The 17,739-nt window shown below is 42.2% G+C and overlaps 1 protein-coding gene across 12 annotated transcripts in view; it reads right to left on the bottom strand.

The window, feature by feature from the left end:
• The window catches only part of RBMS2 (RNA binding motif single stranded interacting protein 2), a 68,521-nt gene that overhangs the window by 31,452 nt on the left and 19,330 nt on the right, over positions 1–17,739 (bottom strand). For 6 of the 12 annotated variants that reach the window (XM_060688885.2, XM_087886891.1, XM_034412391.3 and 3 more), the window contains one exon: positions 1,189–1,286. The exons of the other annotated variants lie outside the window; for them this stretch is intronic. In XM_060688885.2, the coding sequence (XP_060544868.1) occupies positions 1,189–1,212 (24 nt within the window). In that variant the 5' untranslated portion in view covers positions 1,213–1,286. The remainder of the gene's footprint in view (positions 1–1,188; positions 1,287–17,739) is intronic. 12 annotated transcript variants of the gene reach the window in all.

Raw genomic sequence — 17,739 nt, 5'->3', positions numbered from 1 at the left:
AGAAGTTAAATTAAAATTTTAATGCTAATTTGGCAGAAAAGTCAATACAGAAGGATATGTATAATTGAGAATTGAATTTTTTTCCAAGGTACCTGAGTATAAATCAAATTATATGAATCTTTTCTTAAAGAAGCTAAAAGTAAGACAGTTTGTGTGATTGATACAAAAGTTTTTTTGAGTTTGGGGCACAAAATATTGATAAAGTCTTTGTTCCTTGGCATGCCTACATTACTGATTTTTGGAGTAGAGTTTGGATTCTTTTGTAAATCTAACTTGAGAGTCTTATTTCTGATAGACAGAATTTTCTCAAAGCCAGTCAAGACCAAATATTACATGAAAATTTGAGAAGATTTAGATCAGGCTTAATTTCTATTAGCCATAAACACATACAGTTATCTTGGATAATCAATAAGAGTACCGTGTTTCCCTGAAAATAAGACTGGGCCTTATATTAATTTTTGCTCCAAAAGACGCATTAGGGCTTATTTTCTGGTTAGGTCTTATTTTTGGAGAAATATGGTACTAAATGCGTCCATCTGGCTGACAATCTTAACTGGGGCTTATTTGGGGGGGGGGGGGTAGGGCTTATATTACAAGCATCCTGAAAAATCATGCTATGACTTATTTTCCAGTTGGGTCTTAATTTCGGGGAAACAGGGTAGCTTGACGAAATGTAATCAATAATCTCACAGCCTATCAAACCAGTGGTCAGTAAAAGAAGACAGAAAAAATAGAAATCAATAGCTAAACATGAATTTTCTTAATGTACAGTTGATATATTCTGTGCTTCCATGGCTCAAAATAAGGGATTATTTAACAATGCATATACAAGCTTGAGATACAGGACTTTTACCCAATTTAGAAGTGCCATCGAATATCTTGGAAGGTCCACGGTGGTACTTGTTTTACAGTTACAAAACTCTAGCTCTTTGACAGAGGTGATCATCTTTACTCCATTAATATAATATTCAGGGTATATTGTTCTTTTGTTTTTGAATATTTAAAATCTTAGCCCCAGATCAGTGGCACAAGAGGCCTCTTCCTTATACTGCTAGCTGGCCTGCAATTAGGAAATATAAGCAGTAACTGAATAAGATGAAATCATGATGGGGTGTGGGGATGTGTGAATATATCAACTGTGCCTGAACTTGATTGAGATATTAATAATCCAATATATTGAAGACTTACTATATGTTTGCTCTGTCCAAACATAGTCCCCCAAACTATAACAATGGATTGTTATCTCGGGGTTGTTGTGAACTATAATCTTCGCATCAGGCCCATTCCTATTAACAATGGAGGAATAATGCTAATTATTGATCAGGCGGCAAAATTACCATAAACCATTGTCTCCATTTGTAATATAAACCACAATTGCAGATTTGTCACGAATGATTTTCTCACAATCCCCTCCAACATGTTATTGACACTATTTTTAAAAGATGTATTCTGAACAATTTGACAAAAGAAAGCCTAAATTAAAAAAGAGTGCAGCCTTTCTCTATAGCTATTGTTGAGTTGGCCTGGGCATGTTTGCTGTCTCATCTCACTTTTTCTGCTAAAGTCTTGGAGAAAATCTACTGATTTTTGAAAGCACTTCCAGGGGAAGGGACATTTAAAATACCCTCTCAGCAGGGTGGATTTGATTTAAATCGAGTTGATTTAAATCACAGTTTAAATCATGATTTAAATCACTAGTAAAAAGGCTTGATTTAAATCAACTCGATTTAAATCATAATTTTTAAAGAGCAACTGTCATCTCTGCTACTCCTTTGACCCACTGTTGACTCACCGATAGTCCCAGTGTTGCAGAATATACAGCCTCATGCTACATAACTAAGCTCCATTTCATGCTGAATAAACTAAATTATTTATGTATCTTAAATAGAAAACTATCTTACGATAGATTTTTACCCCAAAAGTTTTTTATTAAAATAAATTCGATAAAAATCCAAAAAATCCGATTTAAATCAAAAAAATCTGATTTAAATAAAAAAAATCTGATTTTTTTTGATTTTTTTAAAAAAATCATTGATTTTTATCCACCCTGCCTCTCAGTGCTGATGAAGAAGAAGATTAATCAGTCATACAGAAAGAGAGAAGCCCTAGCCAGCAACATTTTTTTCGATTTAAAAAGCTAGCCAATTTCTCTATTCTTTCAAATCAATCTTTTGGATGATACCCTTTCTTTGCCCAGCATGCCACCATCTCTAGTTCTTCAACCAGTTTTTACTACTGTAGAAAGTCAACGGGAACTAAATCTCCCAGCAATCCAATCTAGCAAGTGATGGGGAGGGTTGCAATTCAGCAAATTTCTGCAACTCCCCAATGGGAGATCGTAGGCATCTTTTTCCTGCTATGTCTGCATGATGTCACATTCCTCTCATCCCCACCCCTTAAGCAAGGCAGGCATGAAGATCCCTTAGCTGAACAGGTTTTGAAATATTTTCCCCCTCTTGATCTGGCCCTGTCCAAGAACTGCCTCAAGGTGTATAAAACCTGTTAGGCTGAAGGAAGGCAGAGGACTGCAGAGACTTGAAACAGAGACAATAGAGACAGGATAGAGATTGCCAATAGGATGCATATTTCACACAAGCATAGTTTTTTGCTGACTCAACAATGGCCAGAGAACATTTCAATTCAGCGGGCGAAAAAAGTCCCAGAAAGATGGTGACATGGGTGTCTATTATACTGATTGCTAGACCGTGGGCCGATAGAGAAGGCTGTGAATGCATTATTATTCAAATCCAGCTGAGGTTCTTTCAGTAAATGAAACATTCACATTTCTCACAATATTTAAAAAGAGAGGAAAATAAACAATAAAATGTACGGGTAGTCCTCGACTTCAACAGTTCATTTAGTGACCGTTCAAAGTTACAACGGCACTGAAAATGTGACTTATGACCATTTTTCAGTGTTACGACCTTTGCTGCATCCCCATGATCATGTAATCAAAATCCAGATGCTTGACAACTGGTTCATATTTATGACTGTTGCTGTATCCCTTTTTGCGACCTTCTGACAAGCAATGGGGAAGCCAGATTCACTTAAAAAACTGGGTTACTAACTTAAAAACGGCGGTAATTCACTTAACAACAATGGCAAGAAAGGTCGTAAAAGGGGGTAAAACTCACTGAACAAATGACTCACTTAACAACAGAAAGTTTGGGCTCAATTGCAGTCATAAGTCGAGGACTACCTGTAATTAGTAAATAGAAACATATAAAATGTATAAAATTCCAGTGCAGAATAGGCATTAAACCCAGACTGTATACAAAATTATGTGTGTTACATCAGGGGTAGGCAAATGTGGCCCTTTTACAACCTGTGGACTTCAACTCCCAGAATTCCTGGCTATCTCAGGAATTCTGGGAGTTGAAGTCTACAGGTTGTAAAAGGGCCACATTTGCCCACCCCTGCGTTACATATATAGGATGTGTTTGTGTGTATCTAAGATTTAGGTACCCAGCCCAGAAGATTCAGCCTGTAGTCCCAGAAAAGTTTGCTTTACTCCAAAATTCAGAACAGTCCCACATAAATCCAGGTTCTTTTAAGGGAAGGAGATTATTCATGCCTTTCCCCCATTGAAGAAAAGACCTTCAAATACATAAGAAAACATTTTCCTATATATATACAGTCAGTGACACTAAAAAAAATTCTATCTAGGTTACTTGTAGATACGCTGTAACAGCACTTCACAGAAGATTGGTTGGTAATTCAGAAAGGTAACCACCGCACATCCCAAAGGCCTCAGTGAGAAAAGCTTAGTGACTGATTTAAAATGGAACAAATGGTTGGGTTTTTTTTTTTTTCTATGGGAAGCCTTGCAGCTTGCTGACAGGAGGCCAACTGGAGCTTTATGAAATCTTCAGGCTAAGCCCTGTCAAAAGAAAGATATAACCAATATTTCCTCTTGGATTTCCTATGTCCGGGCTCATAGTTTCGGACAGGATCTCCCTTGTGCCAATCCATATTTTCCAAGGACAGGATGAGGAAGTATAAATGAACATCCACAAGGTCAGCCGTTTTATAAAACAACACAACTATCTCACATACTCGACAGGCTCAGCTCAAGATCTATGCTTAACTATTTCATCAGCCACTGACCTGACAGCTTAGCATTCCTCAAAGGAGCGTGAATTCCCCTTCTCAGCCATATAGATCCGTCTCACCTGAGCAGTCCTTAGATGGCCAGCTTTGATGAAGCAGCTTGAGCTCTAAAGCATTTGTAACAACTTCATTATTATCTCCATCCTGGTAAATACTGTAACGCTCTCTACATGGGGCTCCCCTTGAGGAGCACCCGGAGGCTCCAACTGGTCCAGAATGTGGCTGCGCGGGTGATTACGGGAGTGACATGGCGCTCCCATATAACACCTCTCCTGCGCGAGCTGCACTGGCTCCTGGTGGTCTTCCAGGTGCGCTTCAAGGTGTTGGTTCTCACCTTTAAAGCGCTCCATGGCTTAGGGCCAGGGTATTTACGAGACCGCCTTCTGCTACCGATAACCTCCCACCGGCCAATACGCTCTCACAGAGAGGGCCTCCTCAGGCTACCGTCGGTCAAGCAATGTCGGCTGGCAGCCCCCAGGGGGAGAGCCTTCTCTGTGGGGGCACCCGCCCTCTGGAATGAGTTTCCTCCCGGAATACAACTGATCCCGGATCTCCGCACTTTCCGTAAGGCCCTGAAGACGTTTTTATTTCAGCAAGCCGGCCTAGCCTAATTAGGTTTTTTATGGGTTAGTTTTAATTGTATAGCTTTGGGGTTTTAAATTGGGGGCCAATTGATTTAATTTATTTTAGCTATCTTAACTTTTATATTGTATGTATTTTAATTTCGGCTGTTCACCGCCCTGAGTCCCTAGGGGGACAAGGGTGGTATATAAATTTATATATATATATCAGAGCATTTATCAGGGGCAATAGCCTTGCAAAACCAAGAGAAGCCCACTGCATGTCATGGTCTTAGTGTCCTAAGATAACACAGGTGCCCCCTTTTCAGGAAGGGTGGACAGACGGACCAATCAGTGGTTGCTAAGGGGAAGCAAAAGACAGATCTAGGAGAGTCAACTTGAAATGGACACCAACTAGCTGGATGCATTCCTAGGGCAAGCCATCTGTTGTTCAAATTCTTGGACTATTCTCTACCTAGCTCTCAAGATTGTTAAGAGCACTTTACATTCAAGATCTGTACCTTAAGGACTTGAAAGGAAAGAGTATGAGATACCCATATGTTACGGCAAAGAAAAGGGTTCCCCCCCCCCAAAAAAATTGTAAACATACCCAACGGAATGTTCTCCTTTGGCAAATTGGGGATTACAGAGTTTCTCTTCCTGTAAAGTTTAGTCTGTTTTCCAATGGGTGCACGGATGAATTAACTCAGTAGGATGAAAAGGAAGCATTGCTCCAAATGGACAAATGATGGCTTACATTAACAGAGATACTTTGAAGGGTGGCAGCTCTAACAGCATTATTTGCTCCAGTATCTAAATAAATATGAACTCTAATGCCACAAAGAAGAAAAATTACAGGGCTTTCCTAGGGATGGCCCCTCACGCAGTGGAATTTTCCACCTGATGGAGATCTACAAGACCACTTCTCCTGCAGGCCGAAAACAGAACAATAGTCTAAGAGGAGAACTCTTTAACAGGTGCTTTAACCACACTGCATACACATCTTCCCAATGGAACTGACAGATGCATAGACAAATGAAATGCTAGCTCAGCTGTCTTGGCCCATCCCCTTCATTTGTTGGCAAGATGCCTGTTCCAACCTGCTTTGCTGATTCTCTATTGTCTCCCCCAGCGAGAGACAGTCATCCAAATGTCTGGTGGGAGCCATCTTTTAGCTTCATATGGATGGATGTAATGAAAAGAAGTTGTGTATTTATTTTCCTAATAGTGGCTTTGAGGAAAAGGACTATTTTCCTTAGAGAAATGGACAGGAGTTTTTAAAAAAGCAACACCACTCCGAAACAGGTCAAACTCCACCATTCCAACTATAGAAGTGCTAAAAGGACACATTCACACAACCAATTAACAAAACACCAGAATTCTGGCCACTTGCACACATTATTTTTCCAGCTGACTGGTTTCATGCCTTTCAGGACTCAAGAAACCTCATGTTCCAGAAGGAAGATAGATTGTATTATTACTTCTTGTTATCTCATTTTAAATTCGAGACCAGTCTCAAGAATCCAAAACCTCTGAAAAAAATAGATGAGGACACATCTTTTCTATTTTTGTAAATTATACCCTGCACATTCAATATAAGTGTATTCTCCCACAATGTTTAACAACTTCATAAAACAAAATACATATACTGTGTTTCCCCGAAAATAAGACCCTGCCTTATATTTTTTTCTTATTCTTATTATTTTGGGGTGCCTGGAGCAAGATGGGGCTCCTCTTGCCGTCTTACCTGATTTCCAGCTCTGCATTTAAATATTTTTGGGGAGGGCTTATTTTCGCGGGGAGGCTTATTTTAGTGCATGTGCTCAAAAGCCCAATTGGGCTTATTATCAGATGTCTTATTTTCGGGGAAACAGGGTACCATTTTAAAAAACATGTGACCCTTCCTGATCTAGGGCACTGAGGTTGGTCTTGTTCCAGCTTTTGTCTGCTGGACCTCCCAACTTTAGCGTTCCAAGGGGGAACGATTCTTATTCTGCTAGAATAACAGACTCATATTCTTGCTTGAAGAAATATTCCAATTTAGGTATGATGGAATAGATGGCTCTTCTAAATGCTTTTACTTGAATCAGAAAAGGGTGCTGGTCCACAAACCTGCAAACAGGAACTATATAGCACTTAAGACTATAGTTCTTCAAATTCCTCACCATCAGCTGTAGTAGCTGCTGCTGCTACTGAAGCTAGTATTCCAAAAACATTTAGAGGGCAGCAGGTTTTCTTGAGCTATCGAAATCGTGAAAGATAAACATCGAAAGGCGTCTTACTTTCTCTTTTGAATTTTGTTAGCATCATTTTCAGGTGTATCTCCAGATCTTCTGCTGAGTTTAATCCTAGGAGCTTTCCTCTCCATGCAATTTTGCTGACAGCAACAAAAGACAAGACAAGCACAAGAGCAACCCTGCAAGCTGAAGTCACTGCTCTTAGCATGAGCTTGTCCTTTGCAAGGTTAAGCTAAATTTTGCAGTGGGTCAGCTGGTATTATTTAGAAATAAAGCATGGGAAGCTATATTAGGGATGTGAACTCAAATTAATATAATGGACTTACATTTATGCCAGGAGTCCACAACCTTTAGGGCAGCTGAGCACATCTGGAATTTGGAAGCCGTGTGAGGATACTCTACCTTTTCATAAAACTGCTGCTAGGTCAATTATAAACAATTGCAAAGCACTGATTTGCCAAACTGCTACCTTTGTCTACTCCTGCAGGATTCTTTCTACTGCTCCCGATTAGCTTTATCCTTGGAGGGATGGGGAGATTTCAAAGCACTGTTCAAAGCACTGGGTTTTAGCTCTCTGTTATTTTTACTTTCTAAGAAACCTTACGGGGCTCACAGGTATTCCTGGAAATCATAATGATGCCAAAGGCTGGCAGTTTGTTTTCTGCACAAGGCAAGGAGCCAACAGGCACAATGTTCCGCAATCAGCTCTGCAGATTGTATTCTGAAGACAAAACATGATGGGCACACGCCATCTATCATGCACTCCCCTTCCTCAAGTTTCAAAAGTACAAAAAAAAAATGTACCAGGCAGGACCCTTTCAGATTCCCTTTTTAATCAGCTGGCAGAATATATATCTGCTGCTGGCACTTTGAGTCATGCAGCCATTATGCCATCGCTAATGTGATGTATGCGGCTCCCTTCTCTGTCAATTTCTCTAACAAGGAAACATCACTGTTACTTTAAAATCCATCACAGGCCACCATTACTAGTAGGCAGAGTAGCTCAGCCAGGGTTCTTTGGCCAAAGTGGATGATCTATTTCATTGTGAAGGAAATTCTTGCACATTGCCCACCCCCATTGCTGTTCAGCTATTTAACTGTTATGCGAAAAGAGTGGAATTCAGTGGTGAAATGCTACCGGTTCGCGCTGGTTCGGGTGAACTGGTAGTGATAAAAATTACAGGTTCGGCCAAACTGGTAGTAAGAAAACCAGTATTTCCAACTATCAGCTGTGCTGCGCTATTTAAAATCACTAGAAAGCAGGAAACCCTGCTTTATAGTGAATCTAAATTGTGTGGCACAGCCGTTACCTCCCCATCGCTGTTCTACTTACCTTCTGAAGTCTTTCTGCACACGAAACATGCATTTGGTGTGTATCGTGCATGTGCGTGCATGCAGCATGCGTTTGATGTGTACTGTGCATGTGCGCACAGCATGTGTTTGGTGTGTACTGTGCATGCGCGTGAAGCGTGCATTTGGTGTGCAATGTACATGCGCGCTCAGTGTGCGTTTGGCACGCACCAAGCATGCGCAGCCAGTGAACCGATGGCAAACCAGTTCAGATTTCACCACTGGTGGAGTTGTACATTGGAAACTCACCTCCAACAGCCTGGTTGTGTATGTGTATCACAGAGCAGTTTTTCACTCTCCTAGTTTACTAACAAGCCACCACAAACACAGCCAATGAGAAAGGCAAGGCCTTTGAAAAGCAAGGTCAACTACACGATTCATCTGGCTGTAATTTTGGAACCATGGTGAACATACAGAATCCCAAGAGTTCTGTTTACGTTTTTACAACCTCCTTCACCATCCCATCTCTATATCAGCCTTTCAAGATTTTCCTCCTCTCCCCAAACTACTAGATACTGAAACACATGCAAGCAAAGATATATGCATGTGTGAGGGGTGCTGACAAGTTTTCTTTTTTTATACTACACAGACAGACAAAAGTAATCCACACATCAAAGCTCAGGAGAGCCCAGTGACTTGGAGATGCCATAAAGTTGTTACCTGCTCAGGTCAAACAGCCTCCTGAAAGCAATCTTTGCCAAATGCAGCCCTTCAGTAGGTCCAATATTGTTAAAATACATTGCTGAACTGAATTTTGCTGCCTGAGTAGCTGGCAAAAGGAACAAGGTAAATGAGCCAAGGAATTGGTTCTGTTTGTTTGTACAAGTGAGGACCCATAGTGGCCTTAAAAAATGTTTCTGCTGAAGACTCCAGTCAGCATGCTGTAGTCATCTTGAAACCCTATTCAAAGTTTTGCCCACTGAGGGAGTAAAAAGAAAGAAACCAAAAAATTAATCTGTTTTTCCTCCTTTTTTTTCCACCTTAAATCCTTGCCTTTTGTATTAACCACTAAATATTACCTTCAGGACTCTCTGATCCAACCAGTATTGGGTTGATTAGTTAGAACAGCTGGGAGAGATTTCTTGCACATCTCCATTTCTAAAATATTTGTGGGGTGGGGGCTAGACAGCTTTTCTCTGGCTGTGCTAATACTCTGGAACATCCTCCCAATGGAGATGAGGTTGGTCCCTGCCTTTTCAGACTTCCAGAAACTTTTAAAAAATGGATCGTTTTGGCAGGCCTTTCCTCAAGTCCATTCCTAATGCCATCTTGCTTCTTCGTTCTCTGTTGTTATTGTTTTGTCCTTCTTTCTACATGGGAGCTGATACAGTTATTATTGTTAAAATTGGTTTTATTGTGCACATTACATTTCAAGACTGGTTTGTGTAGCCTTTAGGCCGTCTAGAGTCATTTGATTGCAGCAGGTTAGATGCATTAATATAAACAGATAAAACATTTGGGTTTAAGACTGCTGCAAGCAAGTTACTCCAGGAGGCAGGGCAAGAAACAGTAGGTGTCAGTCACAAGGAAGTAGACATTGGTTAGATATCAGAAGAGGCATCTTAAGGGTAAAAGCTGCTTGACTGCCTTTGGAGGCGGTGGCCTCTCCTTTGCATCAGGTATATAAACAGACTGAGTGGCCATCCGCCAGGGATGGCGTAGTAGGAGATTCCTGCATTTAGAGAGATGGATGGATCTCTTCCAGTTCTTTCATTCTAGGTTTCTATAAACCCTGGTGCTTATCTTACTATGTAGCAAGGAACACAGGCAACGGTAGGTTTCACATTATGTTACTACCGGTTCTCCGTGCCCACGTGCGCTCACTTTGTGCGCACGTGCACCCGGTTTGTGCACACACCTGCCTTCCGCACATGCACCTGGCCTTCCGTGCATGCGCCCAGCCTCAAAAATGTGCCTAAATAGGATGGCATAGAACCGGTTCGGGTGAACCGGTCCATTCCATTACCGGTTCGGGGTCCGAACCGGCTGAATACCATCTCTGAACAGAAGTTTCTAAAGCTCAAGTATCAGAAAAAGAGCCTTTCCACATTTGCATCTTACCATTGTCTGAACATTCCCCCTGGCCACATTTTACTCTGCTATGATGTTACCTTATATTACCTTCATCTTGTACACAGCCCGTGCATGAGGCTGCCATATGTAATCTCTAACTACACCAGTGTTAAAGATAAAGAGTTTTCCCTTTCAACCAACAGCAAGCAGTGGCTTTTTCAAGGCCTGCCAGGTCTGAGCCCCATCACTATCCACGCAGCTGGCAATGGAAGTCAGATGCCTTCTGAAGTGTGGGATCAATGAAGCGCCTGTTAGTCACCTCAACCAGTGCAGGCACACAATCCTCCCTCCGGTCTCAGGGGGTTTATTTCCAAAATACAGAAGACTGCCATTGAGTTCAGTGCATGTGCAGAGGGGAGAGGCTTTGAAAAGAGTCACTCTCCACCAAAGTTGAAGACTGCAGTTCTTTCGAATTCAGTGGGCTTGCAAAGATGCCGGGTTTTTGAAAAACCTCCGTTTCCTGGATTTGTGACTTTTTTTTTTCCAAAGCTCTGTGTCTCCCCGAATTTCTTCAACCATTCAGAAGGCTTGCAGAAGCACAGAAAGAGCACTCACCTGCACTCTCCCGAGAGAAAGTAGGAAAACACAGGTTGAGCCACCTGCAAATCCTGCCACCCAAACGCCAGCCCAATGGGCTTGCAGAGTGGATGAGAAAAACTCTGTGCTGCTTTTTTTTTTTTTTTTTTGCTGTGCACAGGAAAGTCAAGCCAAGTCACCTGCTAAAACTCACCCCTTCTCCAGGCCCCACCTCTGCATCATGATTGGAAGATGTTTCTCACTGATGGGTGACATTTGCAAAGAGAATGGCAGTTAATCCAGAAGGTTTAACGAATCACTTAATAGGCCACACACAAATTGCACATGCATTATCAAGGCAACACCAATCAACAACAAACCAAAAAAGAAGCAATTGATGCAAGGCAGAGAGTGCGAACAGCAAACCAGAGGCTTGAGTAGACTTCTGCCAATTCAAGAATGGTTGGATAGTAATTTAACTCAGCAATAAGTATGGATTATCATCCTAAAATTTACACAAACAATATGGAGTTTTTCATTATTATGGCAGATTCTCCTCTCCTCCACATGTTTAATCCTGCTCTAGAAAGCTCCCAGACTGAGATTCTTTAAACCTCAGGTGCTGCCCAGCTGCCAAGAAATTAGAGCCTGAGAGGCGCTGAATTAATCCACTGTTTTTGCAAACCGCTATCGGCTGCGATAGGCTCCTTCCCTTTGCAAGAGCTGCATCAATCTGAGATTGGCACCATGCTTTTATGCCTCCACAATGCTATGGACCTTGTGTGGGTGACTGCAAGCGGAGCTGATTAACTTTCAGCTCAGCTACTGTCCCAAAAGAAATGCCGCAAACAGTTTCGCTGTGCAGCTTCTGGAGCTGCAAAGCAGGTGGTTTCCCTACTGGTGGGAATTGTTTTCTTCTGCCTCTTTGTGTTTCTTCCTTCTGCCAGACCCAAGAGTCAAGGCAATGCTGGTATCTTCACCTCGTCCTTCCTAGTTCTTCTGTGGAGTGACTTTGCTACCATCCCATATACTGGCCAGTCAGGCTGCTTTTTATTTTTAACCAAGTTTTTCACATTTTGTAGTGGCCTGCTGGAAGGAAGACTGATAAGCCTCATGAGAGGATAGAGCAGGGGTGTCAAAGTCGATTTCATTGAGGGTTGCATCAGGGTTGTGTTTGACCTTGGGGGGCCAGGGTGGGCGTGGCCAGCTCGACATCACTCATGTCAGGGGTGCCTGTGGCGGCCCGAGCACTCTATCAGCAAAAACGGAGCTCGCGAGGGCCACCTGCAGCCCTTCCGAGCTTCGTTTTTACTGGCAGAGGCACTGCCCTGTTTCCAGGGCAACCCCACGGGCCAGATCTAAACACCCCGCAGGCCGGATCTGGCCCCCAAGGCTTAAATTTGACAGCATAATCAATAGCAAAAACACTGGTGTGGCAAAACTGCTTAAAGGGAATAAGGAGTTAAGCTGGGTTGTACAGGTAGTCCTGGAGTTATGACCACAATTGAGGTCAAAATGTATGCTGCTAAGTGAGAAATTTGTTAAGTGAATTTTGCCCCATTTTAGGACCGTTCTTGACATAGTTGTCAAGTGAATCATTCCAGTTGTTAAGTTAGTAACAAAGTTGTTAAATGAATCTGACTTCCCTATTGACTTTGCTTGTCAGAAAAAGGGATCACATGAACTTGAGATACTGCAACTGTCATAGATATGAGTCAGCTGTCAAGCATCTGAATTTTGATCACGTGACCAGGGGATGGCTGCAACAGTCACAAGTGTGAAAAATGTCCGTAAGTCACTTTTTCAATGCTGTTGTAACTTCGAACGGTCACTAAACGAACTGTTATAAACCGAGGACTACCTGTAGATGGAGTTGCCCATAACTTGTTGGTTATTTTCTTATAGTGGTCACGTGCCTGGCCCAATTTCACACCCTTGTATCCCAGCTACTGATACAGCTCCACGATTTTCTGTGGGAGTTAGCCAACGCGTATTAAAGAGTAATGCAATTATTACAGAATAAACTGTCCATTTGATGAAGTGATGTGAAGAATATGAATACAGTAATGAATTAATTAGTCTTTAAGGTGCTAGAGGATTCTCAGTATTTTTTAATAAAAAGTCAGCCAGACAGGAACGTTGACACTTGTTTACGATGGATGACAATGCTCCGAATTCACCACCTTTAAGACGGCTTGTCACATATTTTCCTTTGTAATCCGCTACAATACACGGCAGATACCTTTGAAAAATAGGCTAGTTTCCCAGTTCCAGTGTTATTGGTTTTTTTAAAAAGCAACTGTCGGTAGCTGTAAAGAAGCAGAGATTCTTCTGGCAGAAATCACCATCCTATATACAAATAAGTCTTCTAGAAGGTTATAGGATTGCCATCCTCCAATCTAGAAACTGAGGAAAGGCTCCCTGTTGTAGAAACACTGATCTACAGTTAGCCAGCAACAATTTAGCCTAGCATGGGCAAACCAACCCTATGTGATTAGCACACCAGACTATCTAGAAAATCTAGAAAGCCAAGTTGAATAAACTACAGGCAAATTAGGTGGATGTTATATGAGCAAAGCCATCACTACTACTGAGTTGCACGTTTTATGATCACGACTACTAAAACCACACAATGCAACATACAGTAACATAGCTAGCCCCAGCTACACCCATGTATCCCCTCCTTAATTTTTGTTACCTACCCTACTGAGCCATGCAGAAATCCTGCTTCTAGCAGCCATAGATAGACCTGAGAGTGAACAATGCTATGATGGCCAGTTTAGAAGATGGTCGTTCTCTCTTGGTGAACACTCTCTTCCCGTTCTAATTACAGGATCCTAGTCCTGATGTAGATGTCCAGAAATCTACAGGATTACAATCAGTACTCTTTCCAGTGACATGATGAGTATTCTAAACTAGGGGAATAAACTGAACCATTCCTAGTAGAGTAAGGCTGCAAGTGAGAAAGCAACAAAGATAATATCAAAAGGCAACAAAAGAAATCCTGTGTGTGAATGTTGTGATATACCTACAACTGAACTGAATTACTAATTACTGTATCATACACAATACCAAAACCATACCAAGAACCATGGTGGTACAGTGGTTAGAATGCAATATTGCAGGCTAATTCTGCTGACCGCCAGGAGTTCAATTCTCACCGGCTCAAGGCTGACTCACCCTTCCAAAGTCGGTAAAATGAGGACCCAGATAGTTGGGGGCAATATGCTGACTCTGTAAACCACTTAGAGAGGGCTGTAAAGCACTATGAAGCGGTTTATAAGTCTAAGTGCCTCTCCTGCCTATGTGGCATGATTAGATTTAAAAAACACGAAGATGGACTAAGAGTTGTTTTAGAGGTCGGCTGGTGAGCTTCAAGCAGCCATGGACAGGGGTGCTTTTACTGCATAGACTTCAGCACTCACTGTTATGTTGATCACAGGATGCCATGAGCTTTTATCAAGGATGTTTCACCTCATACAGTGACTAGTGCTTTGTATATGAATGTATTCCCTCCCCCCCTAATCATTTGTGAAAAATATTTGGTTTGACATATATGGTAAAGAATTCCATTGTGCAGAAACAAATAATTCTGCAAAATGCAAACTCTGTTGCAGGAAAGCAGACGTACAAAACGCAAAGGTTAGCAAGACAGAAACACAAGGAGTCTCTGTTGCTGGGCAGAGTGAGGAAATGGTCGACCAGACAGAGCCTTTCAATTCTACTAAGGGCTACGTGAATTCTCCTGCGCTTTAGAATTATTATAAACATCTACAACACATCACAGGTGTGTGAATGGAAACAGGCATGGCAGGGAATTTTGCTTTTCATCACCAATGAAGTCACGGGAACAATCACACCGGCTGCTCACGAGAGTCATATTCCACCCAGTCCTCATGCAGTTAAAGGAAAGGGCCTGCAAGTCAGTTCTGGGTAAGGGCGGAACATCTGTTTTTCGCTGGAGGACAAGTCTGTTGCAAGAAAGGCGGTCATTTCTGCAGCTGTAGTAGTAGCAGCGGCAGCAGCAGCAGCAAAGAATAATAAGCTCTTTCCAGAAAGTTTACGCCATGCACAGAGTCAGCAACATGCTTTTAATTGGTTACCCTACTCTTCTGTTCTTATGCTTCAGGGAGAGTTTGGTTTAGGTTATTATACTGAAGAGCTGAACCAATGAAAATACTTAAGCTAGTACAAATGGCTGGAGGGGGGAAGGGGGATTGTGACAATGTGCCAGTGACCAAATCCTGACCTCCAGGGTGATGACAGCAGTGTTTTTTGTTTATTTGTTTTTTGTTTTGTTTTGTTTTTTTCAGTGAGAGCGGTTCACCAAAAGAAGATGCAAAGGTTTATCTGAAACGCCAGACGTTCGCATAGACGTATCCTGGCAAAACCCTCAAAAACTCTTATGGACGTTGGTGCAACTCACCTCTTCCTGCTTGCAAAGACCTCTTCATCGAGAGGGACCTGGAGGACTTGTGGATGGGGCTGAGGGGAAGAAAAGAGGATGTGCTCTTTCAGGAAACATGCTGGGGCTGAAGGTAAAAAGAGGGCAGCCCCTGCGGCAGGGGGTGTTGGCAACAGGAGGAAATGATTCATAACCTGCTGCTGCTGCTGCTGTTGGTTCTCAGTTCAGTCTTAGCCACAAAGACTGCCAGATCCTCCGAGGGCCGGAGTGCCAGGCAGCTCTTCGGTCCTAGTGCCCGTTTTGTTTGATGTTATTCTCCTTGCAGCAGCTGGGAGCAGCTGTGGCCTTCTGATGTACTTCATGCTCAACAGCCACAAAGCGGTTGGTTTTTTGTTTGTTTTTTTTTTTGCCAACATGGCAAGAATATGCAAAGCTGCCAAATTCTGGAACAATGTGTATGATTATAAAAAATCTGCAAAATGATGAGAAAGAGCGGCTTGGAGCAAGCACCTTTGAAAGCATGGATTTAGCAGAGAAAAAAAAATGTTTAGTGGAATCAAGAGCAGAGATACAAGGAGTTACGTGAGACTGACTCAGACCGACACTCCATTCAGTCCAGGCTGTCACTATTTTAAAGCTATCTATCTATCTATCTATCTATCTATCTATCTATCTATCTATCTATCTATCTATCTATCTATCTCTGTCTGTCTGTCTGTCTGTCTGTCTGTCTGTCTGTCTAGATATAGATAGATAGATATAGACAGACAGACAGACAGACAGATCTAGATATCTCTGCTAGCCAACTAGCAGCTGGCTAGTTTTCTCTATAGTAATCAAATAGGGCACTAATCTCTAAAATAAGAAATATGAAGGAACAGAACTCTAGCCAGCATCATTCATTAATTCCCAAACTCTACCTCATCTCTACGATGTATGACTAGTTTACAGTTCTGTTGTGCAGCACAGCTTTTCCCAACAAGTCCTGGCCTCCAGAAGTGTTAAAAGTTATTCTGGGAATTGCTATTCAGCATTTCCCGATAGCGCCAAATTGAGACTATCTAGTTTAATGCATATAGTTCTGTAAAGAACCATTCTTGAAATACTGTTGTCCTTAACTGGACAGCACAAGCATACTACTATGAGAAGTAAGCTATTATAATGTTTCTCTTTCCCTCTAACCTGTGGCTTTGAGAAGGCTTCTTTGGTTGAACTGGTGATTCATTCTTCAGGGATTTAATCACTGCTGAGTCAAAAGAAAACCCACACAAGAATATCCATGGAGATTCTCAGTCATCCAGGTCATGGTTGTTTGAAGAGAGCTGAAGAAGCTTCTTGGATGAGAAGCAAAAAGTCTTCAAGGAAAAAACAAAGTCCAGCTGCCTTTTGAAAAAGCACTTTTGGGACCACACAAGATTACCTTACAGAGCGATCACTATGGATCAACTGAGAGTTTTAAAAGAAGCCGCTACTTCTTGGGATCATTTCTCCTAGCCTTCCTTTCTCTTCTCCACCTGGCAGCCTCTCCCCAGAACTTTAGGTACTCCTTTCCAAACTTTTAAGGCTACGTTGACGTCCACGAAGGAAGAGATAGCCAAACTTGCATTAGATAAGAGTTTTTCTCCAGTGACAGCCCTTTTGAACAAATCTCAGGACGCTGAGAATAACCTATTTTGTGTCTCTGCAGACCTCTCAGTTTAGAGACAGCCTACTTAAGCATGACATTTTATCTCCTCAAAAAAATCTGACTGAGCCAAGTCCTACGAGCACCTTCATTTTTAGCAGCCAATTTCATACATACATGACAAGAAACAGAAATATAATTTTACTACGCAATCCCATAGGTTCTCTGCAGAAAGAAGTCCCTGTAGCTCAGGGGTGTCAAACTCAAGGCCCGCGGATCAGATCCGGCCCGCGGGTGCTTAAATCTGGCCCATGGGGCCAGTCTGGAAATAGCAAAGGACCAGTCTGCGGTGCCTCTGGCAGCTAAAAAAGAGCATGGGAGGGCTGTGTGCCCCCCCCACCCCATTTTGGCCAGCAAAGTGCTGCAGGAGGTCATCCAGGCCAAAAATGGGACACACACAGCCACCTCCCACCCCCTGTGTCCCATTTTGGCTGGCAGGATGCTGCAGGAGGCATCCCTCCCATTCGCCACCTCCTCCCAGCTGGCCTGCAGAGAACTACAATGCTGATCCGGCCCTCGAAGAAATCCAGTTTGATAACCCTGCTGTAGCTGAACAGGACATGGTCCCAGGTGGTGCAGCCTTAAGTGATATTTCACCAGGAACCTTCATTAACGAATAGGTATGGAAAAAGGTATGAACTTTCCTGCAATTTTTCTGATAGCAGAAACAGTATTTCTAGGATGCTTCTAGGATGAGAAGTGAAACGTCTTCAAAGAAAAACCAGAAAGTCCAGTTGCCTCTTGAAAAAAGCACCTTTGGGACAACCATGACCTGGATGACTGAGAATCTCCATAAATATATTT

The sequence above is a fragment of the Pantherophis guttatus genome, chromosome 2 (assembly GCF_059756535.1).
Source record: "Pantherophis guttatus breed Tessera chromosome 2, ASM5975653v1, whole genome shotgun sequence".
Classification (NCBI taxonomy): domain Eukaryota; kingdom Metazoa; phylum Chordata; class Lepidosauria; order Squamata; family Colubridae; genus Pantherophis; species Pantherophis guttatus.
The sequence above is the reverse complement of the archived record's forward strand: the minus strand, read 5'-3'. Positions and strand labels throughout refer to the sequence as shown.